This window comes from Natator depressus, chromosome 1 (assembly GCF_965152275.1).
Source record: "Natator depressus isolate rNatDep1 chromosome 1, rNatDep2.hap1, whole genome shotgun sequence".
In the NCBI taxonomy this organism is placed as follows: domain Eukaryota; kingdom Metazoa; phylum Chordata; order Testudines; family Cheloniidae; genus Natator; species Natator depressus.
In genome coordinates this window covers 107,184,973-107,205,112 of record NC_134234.1, presented here as the reverse complement: position 1 = coordinate 107,205,112, position 20,140 = coordinate 107,184,973, and the positions used below count along the sequence as shown (strand labels likewise).

The following is a 20,140-nucleotide window of genomic DNA, read 5'->3' as shown; positions in this document are numbered from 1 at the left end:
AAGATAACATTTCTTCATACATCTGAAACCTCACTGTGGGTCATGTAGGTGGGGTATGTAAATATTAGTTTCTTTCTTTGTCCTGTAAATAAACTACAAATAGAACTGTCCTCTCCACTGCAGAGATGTAGGTTTAAGGTTATCACTCTCCATTGGCTATTGCTATATTTTTCCAATACCTGGGGGTCTTGGAGCCTCCAGAAGAAAAGGGAAACTTGAGTCTGAAGTCTCTGAGATGCTTCCTTCCATTTTAGAACCTGCTTTTACAACTAAGGCAGCAGCCCATGAAAGCTACTTGTCAAAATGGGTAGCTTGGGATAACGTAAACACATTACCATGCTAAATAAAAGCGACTTTTTCAGAATGGTGTAAGGGTCAGTTGAAACTTTGGCAGCAAATGCAGTTTTCTACCGCTTTATCCTAAGTCTTCACTGGCTGGAAAGATGCCACGGAGGGATAGGGTAGGAATATTTGCTGAGTAGTAGGTCACATTACCTCCCGTCATACCATATAATTAAAGACTCATCATAATGCATACACGGAAAAAGTGGAAGTAGAATTAAAGTTTCTGTGGGCACGTAGACTTTTTGAACTCAGTGGTATTTGTGTGTTTAATAGCTCAGAACTTAATATTTCATTAGTGTAACCTTAAGCCTACCTTTACACTCTTGAACAGGAAATTATTTTGGTGTGTTCAGCAAAATAGTTGACTGATGCTTCTACATCTTAGAATGCGGAAAAAAACTCTTCTTGTCAGGTTCCTTGGTGAGCAGTGGTATTTATAGTCTTCTGGGAATAGCAGTCTTCTTTTGTGTCTGTAACCACGCTTGCTGTTCATCCGGTTTTCTCTTCTCTATCTGTGGCCACAGTGTCCTCTTAGCACACTTTACAGAGGATCTTTGCAGTTCCCTTGACCAATGAGTAGAGTCCCTTGGGTTTGTTTTTGGCCCAGTGCTATTCAATATGTTGATCACTGAACTGGAGGAAAACACCAATTCATTGCTGGAAAAATTTGCAGATTACACAAACTAGTGGAGTTGTAAATAATAATAGTGTAATAATATAATAAATAAAAAATAAGCGTAATAATAAGAAGAGTGATCTGGATTACATGGTAAACTGGGTTCCCTTGGATAACATACCTTTTTAAAAAATACAGGTAAATGGAAGGCTGTACATCTAGGAACCAAGACTATAGGTCACACTTACAGGATGGGGGGGGCTGTAGTTTGGAAAGTAGTGACTCTGAAAAGGATGTCAGGGTCATGGTGAATAACAAGCTGAACAAGAGCTCTGTGTGGTGCAGTGGCTAAGAGAGCAAATGTTGTTCTTGGAAGTATAAGCAAGGGTTTATACAGTAGAAGTTTATACAGCAGAAGAAATGTAATGAACATCAGTATAGCCAGTGAAGAAAAAATGTGGAAAACACAAAATGGTTATTTAAATAGGCCCTACTGAAGAACATTTTCATTGGGCTCGGTTGGGAGGGTCGATTAAACATTTTCTGGGAGTTCTTTTAACTATTCTACAGTTGAATAATTCAAGATATGAAAATATCTTGAGCTGTATTTGCTAAACCTGAGACAAGAGTGTGTGTGTGTACCCCAGAGAGAGATTTGCTGAACTGCTGTAAGGTTTAACTGTAATTAAGCTTTTCTGTGTAAACGCTGCAATGTGGCTAACTCTTTTCTAGTTTGCCATCGTAAATGATATCCTTGTATGCCCTGTGACCTATCTCTTTATTTGAGTCTTTATATATTTCAGTTTTTGATAGCTGCTGTGCTGTGACATTGCACACTTTGAAGGTGGTGCTAATGGATCGCTTCATTAGCAGATTCTAGCTAGCTCTGTGTGTGTGTGTGTGTGTGTGCACGTGCACCCACACTTTAATTTAGCAGTCTCATGGTTTAAAAAATAGTGACTCCAGTTGCTATCTGGAGAAACAAAACCAATTTTAAACAAATTCACATTGTGTTAATGATTACTCTTTAAAAAGCTAAGCTGCGTGTTCAAAATGTATGCGATCTCAGTTGTAATGTTCTTCAGCGTGGACTTTGATCTAGGTGTTTGTGTCTTGACAGTTCTTTCTCTGGAACAGCAGAATATTGTTATGGATCAATTGATAGGGGGCTTCTGCCAGCATTTGTCCTTTAAAGAAAATCATTCCTGAGTGAATCTGAAATATAACTGGTTTCAGAGTAGCAGCTGTGTTAGTCTGTATTCGCAAAAAGAAAAGGAGTACTTGTGACACCGATGAAGTGAGCTGTAGCTCACGAAAGCTTATGCTCAAATAAATTTGTTAGTCTCTAAGGTGCCACAAGTCCTCCTTTTCTTTTTTTGAAATATAACTGCAGCCCTGTAGCAATATATCTTAAAGCAACTGCTCAGTAAACCAGATCTTTGAGAAAGTAAGTGGGTAAAGAAAAATAACTGATACTCGGAGGCTTTTGGGCTGCACTGTTGGTTGTATGACAGCCCTAGCATATGCTGTGCAGATGTAATTTTTTTTTATTAATTGTGGGGGGGAAAAGGTTTTCTGAAGAAAGCACAAAACGAGATAAACTAGGATGGACAAATTTAGCCTTGAGGAGCTCATATGTCACTATCCATGTCTACTAGTGTGTGGCATATGGCTCTTAGTATAGCATATCTACATTAATTTTGCATGTGGCTCAATACTAGCAGTTTTAAGAATTAATCCATTCAAATTGGTTATTTTATACAAGCATTTTGTATTAATCTTGCCAAAATATGGCTTATTTTGCACCTCTTGAGTGGTTGTTCTATAGCAATTGTTGAACAGATGTTAGTTGCGCCAGTTGATTAAACTGTCTTACCCAGATGTACACAGCTGTTTGACAATAGAGTGTTGGCCTCTGAAAAGGCGGAAGGACCACTGAGGCGACATGGGTAGGGCTGTCTGATAGTCCCCTCTACATAAAAGGGAAGAATACAATTCTATCTTATTGGTAAAACAGAGTTCAATTGTGGCCATAATAAAAAGGTTTTTTTTTTTTTTTTTTAAACTGAAGAAAGGGGAAGCAAAGCTAAGGACACTTGCTATCATCCACTTTTTGTTGTTGCTTTGCAATGAACTCTATTGCTTTATTCTCAGTTTATTTTTCTTTTAAAAACAAAAACAAACAGCCATGCTTCTATAAGGAACTACATTGGAACACTTCTGTTTTTTTGTGACTTTGCTCTAATTCTGTTATGTTTAGACTGAAGAAGTCTCATGATACTTCTGTTAACGGGGAGCTTTATTTATTTATTTAAAGTTCCAGCCAATCCCTTCACCCACCCACATCCATACAAAGTACAGAATCTTCTCCGTGCTCCCCGTTTGACAATCTCACTTGTAACAAATCCCACAAATCTTATTGGTAACATGTCAATCATTTAGCTTAGTAACGTTTGTATTGGGGCTTTGGAATCAGAATATAATAGTCTCGGCTATATTTGAGTCTTCTAAGGCCACTGAGTAAACTCTTTCCTTTTTCTTTGTGCTCTGTCTCTTCTGTCTAGTAGTTATATGGTTGGTCTCTCCTGTTTCCCAACTCATGAGATACCAAGTCATGAAAGTAGGAAGTGCTTTTCTTCCAGTTGTTTGCTACTAGTGCATTCTGGTTCTCACAATAAATAAATTGTATTGTCAAAACAAATTGAAGTTCAACTAAAGCAGGGGTGGCCAACCTGTGGCTCCGGAAGTTAATATGTGGCTCCTTCTATAGGCACCGACTCCGGAGCTGGAGCTACAGGCACCAACTTTCCAATGTGCTGGGGGATGCTCACTGCTCAACCCCTGGTTCTGCCACAGGCCCTGCCCCGACTCCACCCCTTCCCGCCCCCTCCCCTGAGCCTGCCGTGCCTTCGCTCCTCCCCCTCCCCCCCCAGAGCCTCCTGCATGCCAGGAAATGGCTGATCGGCAGGTGTGGGGGGGCTGATTGGTGGGGCTGCCGGTGGGTGAGAGGTGCTGGGAGCGGGGAGAGCTGATGGGGGGCTGCTGACATATTACGGTGGCTCTTTGGCAATGTACATTAGTAAATTCTGGCTCCTTCTCAGGCTCAGGTTGGCCACCCCTGAACTAAAGGAACTTTGGGTAGTGTGCATTTTATTGGCGGTTGAATCTGTTACCTAATTTTTTTATTAACCAATATTCCTAAGGTGGGCAAACTATGGCCCGTGGGATCGTCCGGCCTAGCCCTTGAGCTCCTGGCTGGGGAGGCTAGCCTCCGGCCCCTCCCCCACTGTTCCCTCTCCCCCGCAACCTCCGCTCGCTGCGCTGCCCACGCTCTGGCCCGCTGCTCCTCTCGGGCTGGCTCTGGCCAGGCAGCGTGGCTGTGAGCTCCTGCTGCTCTGAGCAGCATGGTAAGGGGGCAGGGAGCGGGGGGGGCTGGATGGGGCGGAGGTTGGGGGGGCAGTTGGGGGACAGGGCGCAGGAGGCAGTTGGATAGGCATGGGAGTCCTGGGGGGGCTGTCAGGGGGCGGAGGTGTGGATAGGGGTCAAGGTAGTCAGGGGGCAGGGGGGGTTGGATAGGGAGTGGAGTCCTGGGGGGCGGTTAGGGGGCAGAGGGAGACTGGGGAGCAGGGGGAGGTTGGATGGGGTAGAGGTTTGGGGGGGGCAGGGAGGGGAACGGGGGGGGTTGGATAGGCGTGGGAGTCCCAAGGGGCCTGTCAGGGGACAGGGAGTGGGGGTGGGGGGGGAGTTGGATGGGGGTGGGGTCCCAGGAGGGCATGGTTAGGGGACAAGGAGCAGGGGGGTTGGATGGGTTGGGGGTTCTGAAGGGGGCAGTCAGGGAGCAGGAAGTGGGAGGGGACAGATAGGGGGCGGGGGCTAGGCTGTTTGGGGAGGCACAGCCTTCCCTACCCAGCCCTCCATACATTTTGGAAACCCCGATGTGGCCCTCGGGCCAAAAAGTTTGCCCACCCCTGCAATATTCCTAAATGACGCTATCTTTCTCCCTATAATTTTGCCAGCAGATATCTCTGTAGAGGTATGTATTTTCCTTTCCTCCTCCTCCTCCTCTTTCCTCCTACATCAGATACTACCGATGTGGTGTCTTGTAGTAGTTTCTTGGAAGTTGTCAGGCCCTATAGCTATATTTTTGATGATCTCTGTGAAACATAAACACACATACATATCAAGTACATTGTATGACGGGTCTCTAAAAATTTGTAGATATTAGAAATTCTCTTTTTTTTAATTATTATTATTCTATAACTAAGGGATTTTTACATACCAGCTCCCTTTTAGAATTTAGCTAATTCAATATTTACAGATTAGACTAAATTCTAAAGAATGAATGAGAATTCCTAAATGTATATTTAATCTCTGTAAAACTTCTCAAGTATCTCCTCCCACCCTCCCAGGAGCTGGGAAAACCTCTTAAGACTTTTCTAGTCTCCCATTTCTTAAAACTACCCACTTTTGACTTCAGGTTACAATCTAAGACCCTAGTGCTCCAAAGATACCTGCTTAAATTTTCTTAGGTAGCCCCAAGAATGTCCTGGTATTCTTCAAGAGTAAAGTTAAGCATGTCCATAAATGTTTTCAGTATCCGTTACCTAAATTTCGTTCTGTGAGGACTTAATTTTTTCCTCATCTTCTAAGTTTACTGAATGTCTTATTCCAAATGTTAAAAATTGTGCTAATGTATACGGACTGTACTAGATGTACTGAAAGTTTTGGGGTCTCTGTTAGCCATGGCTAATGTCTGTCTTTTTATATTTGGCTCGTTTTCTTCCAGTGTGTAGTGGCTGTTTTGGGGCTTCACTGTGAACAATAATCACTTTAAGGGTGACCTGCAAAGGATTTTTATAAAACTGGATTTATGCCATCTTTTTGTAGTAGTATTTTGTTTTTGGTTTGGTTATTTTTCTTTCTTTGTTTTTAGCCTGCTTGTTTTTAAATTGGGAATATCTTGGCTTTTTTTGGAGGAACAGAGTAGGAGGTATTTTTGTTGTAAGCCCTTTCCACCTTTAACTGAATGGCCAAGAGTACTGAGTCTTTAACAAAGATTTCTTTTATTAAAAATAGGAATTAGAACTCTAAATGCTGCTTATGATGCCCTTGTGTATACTACCTTTCCGGTCACATTCTTCCAGGGTAGGCAGAACCCAAACTTCTAATACAGGGGTGGCCAACCTGAGCCTGAGAAGGAGGTGGAATTTACCAGTGTACATTACCAAAGAGCCGCAGTAATATATCAGCGGCCCGCTCCCCCACCCCCACTCGCTCCCAGCGTCTCCTACCCACCAGCAGCCCCAGCGATCAGCACCTCCTCCTCCGTCCCTGCACCTCCTGATCAGCTGTTTTGTGGCATGCAGGAGGCTCTGAGAGGGTGGGGGAAGAGCAAGGGCACGGCAGGCTCAGGGGAGGGGGCGGGAAGGGGTGGAGTGGGGGCAGGACCTGTGGCAGAACCAGGGGTTGAGCAGTGAGCACCCCCCAGCACATTGGAAAGTTGACGCCTGTAGCTCCAGCCCTGGAGTTGGTGCCTATACAAGGAGCTGCATATTAACTTCTGAAGAGCCACAGGTTGGCCACCCCTGTTCTGATATATAAAACCGTTTCAGGCCTTTAGAAATACTAAAGAAGCAAAAACGGCATAAGCCCAGTTCTCCCCCACCCCCTTTAACATTTAAGCAAACGTGCCCGGTAGTAGGCCTTTATTTGGTAAAACCAACCTCTCCTCTGTCTTATTTTTTCCCTAATGTTTGTACCTTTTTATTCTGCTTTTTATTTTACCATATAATTAACTTGACATGGGATGTTTGTATTAACTCTGCGATGAGTACCAGCAGAGTTTTGGGGGGAAAATGATAATCTTAGCAGGCTAATCAGTTCACTGTATCTATGCTGCTCAACTAAGAGCTGGCGTACTCTAAAATGACGTAGAGCTTGTCTACACAGCACCTCAAAGCACATCACGGGTGTGATTTGTAAAGTGCTCTAACATATTACGCTCTATAAGTGCCTCGTGTAGACCCTGCTGCACGCTCTAAATGGTACCTAGTTTGAGTTAACGTAGTCCTTTTAACACCAACTGATACTTTTTTAGAGCATTATCCAAAAGATTGCATAAAGATGTTTATAATAGTTTCTGTGCTCTCTTTCTTTTGAGAGGAGAGAGTATTTGATTTGACTTCCTGAATTCCTAACTTGGGCAGGGGTGGGATTCAGATGATGTAGATTCACTGCATTAATGTAAAGATCCCTAATATCAGGCCCATAGCTAATAATATGATATAAGGGTTTGTTCAAACCCATTTCCATGAGTAGATTCTAGTGGGTAGATGGATTGATGGTGGGTTTTGCAGCTTCTGTTCAACTTGTTTGATGGTTGTTTAAGGTGGGGGTTCTACTGATAGACATCTCATCATCACTTCCCTTGCATTCCTTAAAGCTCATTGGGATAATACCTTTGTCATATTATTGGGTAGTGGTCTAAATAATCATGTCTGGGTCATGTCACGTGGACAGTTTAGTCTGTAGCTTTCTGTTGAGAGCTCTCTTTTTTGGTTTTGTTTTTTTTGTTCAAATAAACTATTACTTCAGTTGAAGCATGATGTGACCGTGTGATATTACCATGTGGTGTTTGTAGTCTGTCAAAGGAGATGATGATAGATTTAATTATTATTACTATTTCAGAAAGTTTAAGTGAATGCACTTTTTATTCAGGTGCAGCTGTTTCAGTCCCACAGTCCTCATGCTTATAGAGATAACCAGTGTCCTGGGTTTGTATCCCTCTCACTTAGCATCTGCAGTAAGAAGCTTTAGACTCTAGAGTTCCAGACACCTTCAGAGTGTTTGTTTTAAAAACAAACTTTTGGTTTTTTACTTTGGTTGGGGCCATAGACTGTTTGTAACTTTCCTACCATCAAAATCCCCTTTTATAATAAGATAGGTGTGTTTGACTTGGTTTATCAATTGAAAGCTAGTGTGTTTGGAAAAGAAATTGGTTGAGAGATAATGGCCTGTTACTCTTCAGTGCTAGAGACTTGTCCCAAACATTTTTTCCTTGAGGTCACTTTTTCTTGTCCCTGTTTCAAAGTGTTTCCTATGGACATATATATAATAGGGTCTTCTTTAGTTTTGTATTGACTTTTTGGTTTTTTTAATCCTATTTAGTCCTTTGAGTTAAACTTCATATCTTCTACTGCAGGTTTTTACCTCCTTTCACATAGATGAAAGTAAACCCTTTTGGGTATTAAGAAAAGTTTTTAATACTGAATTCTAATGCAGCCAAAGTACACTCTGCTATGTTAATTGGAATTGATTTAAAACAAAGATAATATTTTCTGAAACCACTTCATAATGACTATTGTCACTGAGTAATAAGTAACTCCTTGATTTAATAGGATTTCAAATTTTGAAATGTCAGAACTTCCCACACAATGGAAATTCCATCTTCTGACCAGTTCTAATTATACTATCTAATAAGAGACAACTATTATTGAATAATTCATCTAACTGTTGATTCATTCATTTGTCTTCATTCATTCTTTTCCCCCTTCTACTCTCATTTTAATCTTTCTGTGTTGTCTTTTACATATTTCTGTCCCCAAACTACCAAAACTATGTACCTCTCCTTGCCGTTGTAGACTTCCCACTACAAAAGTGCCTGCCTTCTTGTGGCAGGTGTAGGGAAGTGGAAGAGAACCCTTAGAACGGGTGGGCAAACTTTTTGGCCTGAGGGCCACATCGGGGTTCCAAAACTGTGTGGAGGGCTGGGTAGGGAAGGCTGTGCCTCCCCAAACGGTAACCCTATCTGCCCCGTCCCACTTCCCGCCTCCTGACTGCCCCCCTCAGAACTCCTGACCCATCCAACCCCCCCCCCCCACTCCTTGTCCCCGACCACCCTCTCCTGGGACCTCCTGCCCCAACTGCCTCCCCCAGGACCCCCGCCAGCTCCCTGACTGCCCCGACCCCTATCCATACCTCCAGCCCCCCCTCTAAAGCCCCTTTCAGAATGCAGCCCTGCGAACATGGGCGGAGGACTCAAGAGGAGCAGGGGCAGCCGCGCAGCTGGAGAGAAGCGGCGGTTTCCCCTTCAAAGCACCGCTTCTCTCCGGCCGGCTGCGCAGCCGTCCAGTGCTCCTCCTGAGTCCTCTGCCCACGCTCCCGCACTGCCCACCTGATCCCCTGTGGCTGCAAGGGAGTCTCCCTTCCTGCTTTCCCCTGCCTTCGCAGTGCAGCCCCCTCCCGCGCTGGCAGCACAGCGAGCTGAGGCTGCGGGGGAGAGGGGGACAGCAGGGAAGGGGCTGGGGGCTAGCCTCCCCGGCTGGGAGCTTAAGAGCCGGGCAGGACTATCCCGTGGGCCAGATATGGCCAGTGGGCCGTAGTTTGCCCATCTCTGCCTTAGAACAAATAAACTCCCACCTTTTGATAGGCTACTAAACACCTCTGACCTCTTAGAAGTCAGTGGCAGAACTCCCAGTGATGTCAGTGAGGCCAAGATTTAATCCTCTGAGTCACGCTGCGGGGAGGGAAACATGGGGGTAGAGACTATCAAAGAACAGTATCTATATTATATGCAAACAAAAATCAATGTTGTCAGTCACCTCATTTGTTTCCCCATGGTGTCACAAACGCATTTATTACTTCACTGGTTGTCCTCACACAATTAATGAACAACATTCTGTTGAATCATAGAAGATTAGGGTTGAAAGAGATCTCAGGAGGTCATCTGGTCCAACCCCCTTTTCAAAGGAGGACCAACCCCAACTAAATCATCCCAGCCAGGGCTTTGTCAAGCCAGGCCTTAAAAACCGCTAAGCATGGAGATTCCACCACCTCTCTAGGTAACCCATTCCAGTGCTTCACCACCCTCCTAGTGAAATAGTGTTTCCCAATATCCAACCTAGACCTCCCTGACTGCAACTTGAGACCATTACTCGTTATTCTGTCATCTGCCACCACTGAGAACAGCCTAGCTCCATCGTCTTTGGAACCCCCCCTAAAGGTAGTTGAAGGCTGCTATCAAATCCCCCTTCATTCTTCTTTTCCGCAGACTAAATAAGCCCAGTTCCCTCAGACTGTCCTCATAAGTCATCTGCCCCAGCTCCCTAATACTTTTGGTTGTCCTCCACTGGACCCTCTCCAATTCGTCCACATCCTTTCTGTAGTGAGGGGGTCCAAAACTGGATGCAATACTCACCAGTGCTGAATAGAGGGGAATAATCACTTCCCTCAGTCTGCTGGCAATGCTCCTACTAATGCAGCCCAAAATGCCATTAGCCTTCTTGGCAACAAGGGCACATTGTTGACTCTCATTCAGCTTCTCGTTCACTGTAATCCCCAGTTTCTTTTCTGCAGAACTGCCGCTTAGCCAGTTGGTCCCCAGCCTGTAGCAGTGCATTTACTTCCTAAGTACAGGACTCAACACTTGTCCTTGTTGAATCTCATCAGATTTCCTTTAGCCCATTCCTCCAATTTGTCTAGGTCACTCTGGACCCTATCCCTACCCTCCATCATATCTACCTCTTTCCCCAGCTTAGTGTCATCTGCGAACTTGATGAGGGTGCAATCCATCCCATCATCCAGATCATTAATGAAGATGTGGAACAAAACAGGCCCCAGGAGCATCCCCGGGGCACTCCACTTGATACTGGCTACAAAATAGCAGTGAGCCATTGATGATCACTACCAATTGGGCCCGACGATCTAGCCAGCTTTCTATCCACCTTATAGTCTATTCATCCAATCCATACTTTCTTAACTTGCTGATAAGACTGCTGTGGGAGGCTGTATCAAAAGCTTTGCTAAAGTCAGGGTATCTCACATCTACCGCTTTCCCCATATCCACAGAGCCAATTATCTCATCATAGAAGGCAATCAGGTTGGTCAGGCATGACATGACCTTGGTGAATCCATGTTGACTGTTCCTGATCACCCTTCTCTCCTCCAAGTGCTTCAAAATCGATTCCTTGAGGACTTGCTCCATGATTTTTCTGGGGACTGAGGTGAGGCTGACCGGTCTATAGTTCCCTGAATTCTCCTTCTTCCCTTTTTTAAATAAGGGCACTATATTTGCCTTTTTCCAATCATCCGGGACCTCCCCCAATCGCCACGAGTTTTCAAAGATAGTGGCCAGTGGCTCTGCAATCACATCAGCCAACTCCATCAGCACCCTTGGATGCATTAGATCTGGACCCATGGACTTGTGCATGTCCAGTTTTTTGAAATAGTCCTTAACCTGTTCTTTCACCAATGAGGGCTGCTCATCTCCTCCCCATACTGTGCTGCCCAGTGCAGCAGTCTGGGAGCTGACTTTGTCTGTGAAGACCGAGGCAAAAAAAGCATTGAGTACTTCAGCTTTTTCCACATCATCTGTCATTAGGTTGCCTCCTCCATTCAGTAAGGGTCCCACGCTTTCCCTGACCACCTTCTTGTTGCTAACATACTTGTAGAAACCCTTCTTGTTACCCTTCATATCCCTTGCTAGCTGCAACTCCAATTGTGTTTTGGCCTTCCTGCGCCCTCAGTAAGGCTTCTTTAAAATAAAGCCTGCTCTCCTTAGCCTCCCATGGGATCCTGCCCATCAGTTCCCTGAGGGAGTCAAAGTCTGCTTTTCTGATATCCAGGGTCTGTATGCTGCTGCTCTCCTTTCTTTGTTTTGTCAGGATCCTGAACTCGACCATCTCATGATCTCTTGCCACCCACTTCTACTTCCCCTACCAATTCTTCCCTGTTTGTGAGCAGCAAGTCGAGAGGAGCACGGCCCCTAGTTGGTTTCTCCATCACTTGCACCAGGACCAGGAAGTTGTCCCCAAACACTTCCTGGATTGTCTGTGCACTGCTGTATTGCTCTCCCAGCAGATGTCAGGGTGATTGAAGTCCCCCATGAGAAGTTGAGAAGTAATTTACTGAACTACTCATATCCAGAGCTTGCCTGGCTTTAGTTATATCTACAGATCTTTAGTCATATCTGTGATGGTGCCCCCCATAAGGCTTTATGGAGATATGCTTATCAATGTATATATGACATAGCTAAATATGTTTTATGCTACATATGCCATGTAACATATCTCTGTAGAGGTTATGATCTACTGAATCTATTAATCCTTTTTGTATGCATGTGTCATTTTTGTATTCGAAGTTATGAATATTGGCTGTGTACTGGCTTGATTTTTAAGTAACCTTTGTAAAGCATTTGGTCAGCTTCTTGAGAAAGGAATGTGCAAATCAAGAAGCACTTAAAATACAATGGATCTTGGAATGCTCCAATCCACATAAGAAGTCTACTTGAGGACGTTCAAGGAAGCATGTGACCCATGGCTGCTACCTGGCAAGAAACTGAGTGTCATGCATGGATATGTGACTTGCCCAGGTGACTCCAGAACTCCATCTTGGTGCTGGACTTTGCATCGGAGAGAGGAGGGCGTCTCCACCCACAAGAGAGAGTCTATTTAAGCCTGTGGGAGACCTCTCCATTTTGTATAGAGAGCGCCTCTCCACCCCCAAGAAAGAAACTGGAACAAAGGACAGTATCTACAGGGGGTGTGAGTGATTGCTGGACCTGGACTAGGAGATTAATCTGTAAAAAGAGGCTTACTGGAACTGGTGAGGTTTTGTTTGTATTCAGTTTTATTAGACATAGACTTGCAGGTTTTATTTTATTTTGCTTGGTAATTCACTTTGTTCTGTCTGTCACTACTTGGAACCACTTAAATCCTACTTTCTGTACTTAATAAAAACACTTTTTGCTTATTAATTAACTCAGAGTATGTATTAATACTTGGCGGGGGGGGGCAAACAGCTGTGCATATCTCTCTATCAGTGTTGTAGAGGGCGAACAATTTATGAGTTTACCCTGTATAAGCTTTATACAGAGTAAAACGGATTTATTCAGGGTTTGGGCCCCATTGGGAGTTGGGTATCTGAGTGTTAAAGACAGGAGCTCTTCTGTAAGCTGCTTTCAGTGAAGCCTACAGCTGTTACGGGTCGTGGTTCAGACCTGGGTCTGGGTTTGCAGCAGGCTAGCGGGTCTGGCTCAAACCAGGCAGGGCACTGAAATCCTAAGCTGACAGGCCAGGAAAGCAGGAGCAGAAGTAGTCTTGGCACATCAGGTGGCAGCTCCCAGGGGGTTTCTGTGATCCAACCCATCACAATATCTGTAGTCTTTTATGATGTGTCTAATATTGTCCATTTGAAGCTCAGTCTCACTGCAGCAGAATTCTTAGGGGATTTCCCACCTGTGAGTGGTTTCTTTTATGAGCTTGGCTAGATGCCAGGGGCTGGCTACAAGTGTAGTGCTGCAGCCTTTTCCTTGAGAATCAGATTCTTCCTCTCATTCACTTAGGATACAAGGTACTTCTTTCAGAGTAGCAGCCGTGTTAGTCTGTATTCGCAAAAAGAGAAGCGGAGTACTTGTGGCACCTTGGAGACTAACAGATTTATATGAGCATAAGCTTTCGCGAGCTACAGCTCACTTCATCGGATGCAAGGTACTTCTTGCCTCTCACAGATCTGAGAATTAAGATTCTGATAAAAGAATTGTATCTGAAGAGAGCACTCTAGTGGTATTTTATGTTCCCCTTTCTTAATTCCTCGCTAATACACCATCTGTGTCTCCTTTGTTTCAGAATTGCAGTGGAAAAGTCTTGGACAATCAGTATATGAAAGACAAGTCAGCTACATAGATCCTTTCTGGACCTCTTTCTTGTGTGTTACATTACAGTCAAAAAGCACTATTTTTATCTGGTTCTTCCTCCTACTGAAAAATTACAAAACCCTATATGCTTTCCTCTATTATTTCTTCATGGGCCTCCAGATTAAAGACTTCCTTTCCTAAAACTGGCACCAGCATGGTGTTACTTTCCCCAAGGTTTTCTGGAAGACTTTTCCTTCTTAGGCTGTGTGTCCCCTCTGTCTTTTGTTTTAAATTTTTTTTCCTGACAGCTTTGTAACAGCTTTTTAACTTGCTCTGCCGGAGTATGATTGCTCTGGAAGTTCCTCGGAGACCCGCCTCTTATGGACACACCAATTTCTGTGACTTTTAATTTTTGTTTTTGTGTTAATCTCTGATGATTATGGGTATTATCAGAATAATATGTTTTATATAAAAATGGGTTTGCCATTAGTTTAACCTACTGCTTGAAAAGCTGTGTTTGGGTAGGGGTCAGATGATTTGTTACTTTCCCTAGGCTCTAAATGGTCACAGACTGGTAATGTTCATGTCTGTGAAAAACTGGCTTTTACTGTAATAGTAGTAGGGTGTTTTTTTTTTTGTTGGTGCTGGGACCCTCTCAGTGGCATCCTGTAGAACAGTGGTTCTCAAACCTTTTTTTTTCGCAGACCACTTGAAAATTGCTGAGGGTCTCGGTGGACCACTTAATGAGCTTTCCAAATGTTCTTTGTACCATTAGCTAACTATTGTAAAGCGCGTTGGATAAAAGCGCTATATAAAAAACCCCTTCATCATCATCATCATCTTTTTTTTGTTCTACAAATAAAAGCACCCAACTCATATTTTAATATCAGTAGTCTTACCTTTCCAATGCGATGGATGTGCCCCCTCTCCCCTGCTGCGGCAGCCCCCGAGCTGAGGCTGGGAAGGAGGGCCATCTCTCTCCCTGGCAGCCACAGCCCTGGAGCTGGAGACAGTCACCTTTTTCTCTGGCTGCCGCAGCCCTGCATGTCCCAAATTCCCCCACCCCCTCTTCTCACCCCACTGCCCCCTCCCAGCTACCCCTATTCCCCCCAAAGCCACCACCTCACCTTACATGTGCATCTTTTCCAGGGTCCAGGCACCTAATTAGTGGAGCCATACCTGCGTGGCTCCACTAATTAGGTAGGTGGTCCTTCAGTTTCTTGTGTGCGGCCGTCAAGGTGCAGACCACCTGAATGGAGCTCTCGGACCACTGGTGGTCCATGGACCACAGTCTGAGAACCTCTGCTGTAGGATAAGTCAGATTTGTTTGATTAAATTATTTCTCTATACTCTATTTCTCAAATCAGGATTGGTTTAATTTAAGTAGTTAATATTGAAGAAATGTGGCAAATGTCAGGAAGCAACAGATGGCACAACCCAACTAGAAATCAGACATTTTTGCTGCATGTTTAAGTAGATTATGTTGTGGGCTGACTTGCTTTGCCTGTTTTCCATTCCATAGGCATATTTAATGCAAAGAAGGAGAAAAGGAAAGTTACAGTAAACTTGCCAGTTCCATTCTGAGTTCTAATTGAAGACTGGCTGCAATCAACTTCTGGAATGTAACTAAGAAAGTCATGGTTCATGTTCTGTTGTACAAAAGAATAGATTAGATTTGCTTATGTATGCCATGGAACAAATACCTGTATTGTTTCAGTGTCGAATAGTTGGAGCTAACAATTTTGAGGCTGGATTTTCTGGCTTAGATAGATGAAGTGGGAAAAGCAGAAATATTTGTGTTCTGTTGTGTTTTCCAGGCCACGTCGTAAAGTAAGGGTTCTAATGAAAATGATGTGATTATTTTAAAGTGTGGAAAGCAAAACTGGAAATCTAGATCTCTGCAGATATTTCCAGTCTAAACACACTCCAGTTGGTCTGTCTTTCAAATACACATGAGCAAAGAAGTGCACAGCGCACCTTTAAGCATGAATTTGCTGCTTCTGAAGATTGAAGTCTTGTGAAATACCTTCATTTGTCTTCCTAAATTGGCACATATTGCCTTGTAACCTGGGACATGAAAGTATTAATCTGTGTCCGTGATCATCTCTTTGTAAAGTTCTCATCCCTGAAGGACTGTGGACTTGATTCAAGACCTTTAAAAAGAGATTAGGTGAACTAATGTTTTAGCTGGGGATCCTTCTGTCAGACAAGCTTCCCATCAAAGTATACTGGCTTCTTCCCTTTTTCTTTGTTTAGGTGTTTGAATTGGATAGTTCTGGAAGTCATCTAAACTTAACCAGCCCAGTTAATGACTTCATAAATCATCCTTTTTCAGTTAAAATGTCTTCTTGGCAACACTTGTATTGCCTGACGCTGGCTGAAGCTACACAAAAATTAAGGTTTCAGAGTAACAGCCGTGTTAGTCTGTATTCGCAAAAAGAAAAGGAGTACTTGTGGCACCTTAGAGACTAACCAATTTATTTGAGCATGAGCTTTTGTGAGCTACAGCTCACTTCATCGGATGCATACTGTGGAAATTGCAGAAGACATTATATACACAGACACCATGAAACAATACCTCCTCCCACCCCACTCTCCTGCTGGTAATAGCTTATCTAAAGTGATCATCAAGTTGGGTCATTTCCAGCACAAATCCAGGTTTTCTCACCCTCCGCCCCCCCCCCACAGACAAACTCACTCTCTTGCTGGTAATAGCCCATCCAAAGTGACCACTCTCTTCACAATGTGTATGATAATCAAGGTGGGCCATTTCCTGCAGAAATCCAGGTTCTCTCACCCCCCTCCAAAAACCACTTGATGATCACTTTAGATAAGCTATTACCAGCAGGAGAGTGGGGTGGGAGGAGGTATTGTTTCATGGTGTCTGTGTATATAATGTTTTCTGCAATTTCCACAGTATGCATCCGATGAAGTGAGCTGTAGCTCACGAAAGCTCATGCTCAAATAAATTGGTTAGTCTCTAAGGTGCCACAAGTACTCCTTTTCTTTTTACAAAAATTAAGCACAATCAAGGTATCTTCAATAAAATCTTAGTATTGCTTTCTCTGGACTTCTATTAAAGATCCTGACTTTTTCTTTCTGTCTGGCCCAAGTACACTGTCAGGTCTCCGTGGAAAGTTTAGACTATATCTAAGATCATCTTGGGCAAATGATAATGTGAGCATGGAAGATCTTCTCTCTGTTGTTTAATGGAAGGCCCTGCTTTTGGGGATGGTACCAGAATTGGTAGGTCATATTATACATAAATCAATGTTGAAAAAGCTAGGGTTGAGGTGACATCCCTCTCTTACTTGAGGGCCTTGGTTGGCATGTCTTGTTTTTTATCCTTGATTGGTAAATAGGTCCACAAGATTGTTTATCCACAATTCCATTTTGTAGCAATTTAAGTTAATGCCTAGATGCTACATTGAGTCAAATGTTTTTGTACAAGTCTGTAAAGCAGTCTAATATCTGACTTTGTACTTTTCACATGATTATGCATCTATGGGACTAAATATGGGGTCTAATTCACTCCAGCTTCTTGGAAGAGTCCACGATAGTAGAAAGCTTGCCCGAGAGGGGTGATTTTCTTCAAAATCAGTAAGCCTGGGTTTTTTTTCTGGTTTTAAGAGGAGTTGAGCCCCGAGGCATGAGAGCATGGAGGTGGGTGTTACAAGGCTTTGGAATTCACCCACTGTGTTTCTCAAGGTATCTAAACCAGTGACCCTGAAACTTGTCACCTGTTTGGGCTTATTGATTTTGAATGAAATCTGTTATCTTCTAAGGTTTAATTGAGAAACCTGTCATGAAATTCTGTATTTGTACATGCATTTTGAGTAGGCTGCAGTCCTCTGTAAATCGGTGGCAATATTTTCACTTCCTATTTTCTGACTGGTCTTTCCCTTAGTACAATATTCTCAAGAGGCTATTGGTAGACTACTTTTTTCCTTCCCTCCACTATAGAAAGGTTCAGTGAATAATGCAACCATCACATTTTAACTCCAAACAAATGTCAAAAAAGAGTGTAGGTCCGAGGGCCAGGGCTGCTCTTTCCAGTGGGCCAGGTAAAAATTTTAAAAGAGTGACACACTGAGTGAGGAGACAATGTTCTTTCCTACTAATTACTGAGATTGTATTAAAAATGTGCCACTTGATGGTGGCTGTAGGCAGCATACTGAACAGGGTAATGGTGACAAAACTGGAGCAGGCATCTAAATCCTATAGTAGTAGGTGTCTTACAGATTTTTATAGAGTGTTTATGAAGGGTACCTTGGCATATAGGTTCTGATATATGGGTGTTAAAAGCTCTTGTCTTGTTAAGGTAACTGTTGGAATACTCATTGAGCTGAAAGCTGTGGAGATGTACAATAAGATTAATTTTGTTTTGCACTATTCTTCTAGAGTCACTGACTTCAGAGGCCAGAATTTCAGAACTGCATGTGTTCAGAAAGCTTGTGTGCCTGGGCTGAATTTGCACACTCAGTCAATTATAGCTGAGTATGAAATCATGGTACCTGCAAACATAAATAGTCAATTAGATGCAACTGGCCAATTACACATACAGAGCCTAGCTCTGATGCTGTGTCCTTTTTGATTTTTGCTTTTGAAGCTTGCTTGTGATAGTATGAGGTTTTTATTAGTAGTTTAGTTCAGAGTTTATTATAACTGATTACTCAGCTTGAATGAACTAATATGCACGCGTTTTTGCTTTTACAACATGCATACAGTTTCTGAAAACATAGCATCAAAAGCCTTGTTTAATAGCCCATTAGTAAAAGTCACCAGTGCATAAGGCAAGTAGCCTGTGGACTTGGCAATTTGTGTTCCCTGCAATATTATTGCACTTATTAGCAAAAGTATAGAAAAGTTGACGATACTGTAAATGGTAGGCTTTCCCCTTGGGCACTGTATCCTTTTGATTTTTGTTTTTGAAACTTGCTTGTGAAACTAGGCTTTTTGTTGTTAATGATTTAGTTCAGTTTATTATTTTTATTTTTTTTCTTTGCCAGGACGGGAGCAATTTCATGGCCTTGGTTCTATGTATTGTAGAGGAGCAGCTGCTGTTATCCTTACATATGATGTAAACAACTTGCAAAGCCTGATAGAACTGGAAGACCGATTCTTGGCACTGACCGACACTGCTAGCACTGACTGTATCTTTGCTATTGTTGGAAACAAAGTTGACCTCACAAATGAATATGCTTTATTACAAGAAACAGAAGATGAAAATAGACCTGAAAAGCCTGTCACCAGTTGCATCTCTACCAAGGTCCAAAAACAAGTCTACCTGGATGATGCTGTTGCACTCTACAAAAAGATACTAAAATACAAAATGTTGGATGAGAAGGATGTTCCAGCAGCTGAGAAAATGTGCTTTGAGACCAGTGCAAAAACAGGATATAAGGTGGACTACCTCTTTGAAACCATATTTGATATGGTAGTACCAATAATTTTACGGCAGCAAGCTGAAGGGCCACTACAAACTGTAGACATAACCAATTACAAGTCGGCAAAAAGGACAAAATCTGGTTGTTGTGCCTAAAATACTGATGATGTGGGGAGTGAGGGGATTGTGCCTGTATGTTGTGCTAGTGATCATGAAGTTAGAGATGCTTATAGTTCGAGCAGAAAAGGAAAATCAAGGAATAAATGATCTCGAATGAAGTATGCAGAACAACAAATCCTTTGAAGATTAAAGTCTAATTTATTTATAAAAACAAAAATCTGAATGGAATCATAGGGGAAGACTTGTAAATTTCATACGGCCCTCGGGGTGGAGGAGAGATTATAATGAATGTACAGAAGTGGGAATCTGTGCTATGGTACTGTTTCCATACAGATTGGTACTGACAATCAATTAAGCACTCTCAAAGGAGTCCTGCTTTATTGTTTAGAATGCATTATTTTCTCCACATTTAGTATGCTACATCTAAACTGTCACTGGATGTAACTTTCACTTTTGTACTGGATATGACTTTCACTTAAAAAAAAATCATTCATTTTCTTCTGGGGAATATTTAGATGCTGGGTACTTTTTTAAGCTTTACACATTATTTTTTTTCCAGAATATAAATTATGTAGAAAAGTCACTAATCAAGCAAATCAATTATCTTTTTGTACCAGATACCGCAATATAAGATGTACTATTAAAGTTACTTTGGAAATGAATTGTTCATTCTGAGGATTTATTAATGTACATCCTGCTACCTTCGCAGTCATGCGTTCTCTACATTAACCAGGGACAACGCTGTCCTGTGCTACTTGGAGCTAAAAACTGCAAAGGGTGGTAGGAAAAAATATATTGGTACTTACACTCCTGCTTCATTATGTAGGGGCATTTGTCCCCCACATAAAGTATTTGATACACATTCCATTCCCACTCAGCTGGGGTCAGGAAAAATTGCAGTTCTAATTTTGGCAGGGTGTGATTTCACCATCCAAGTTCCACAACCAGGAGGGAAGTGAAGAATTGAGTTTTCTGATGTGAAACCAGCAAGACGACGGTTTTTGGAGGGAGTGTACAAAAGTCTTTATAATCCTAAAGGAGC

The 20,140-nt window shown here is 42.8% G+C and overlaps 1 protein-coding gene across 1 annotated transcript in view; it reads left to right on the top strand.

The window, feature by feature from the left end:
• The window catches only part of RAB20 (RAB20, member RAS oncogene family), a 49,697-nt gene extending 29,974 nt beyond the window's left edge, over positions 1–19,723 (top strand). Inside the window, exon 2 of the mRNA XM_074963631.1 lies at positions 18,602–19,723. Coding sequence (XP_074819732.1) covers positions 18,602–19,134 — 533 coding nt within the window. The 3' untranslated portion in view covers positions 19,135–19,723. The remainder of the gene's footprint in view (positions 1–18,601) is intronic.
• Positions 19,724–20,140: the final 417 nt, after the last annotated feature.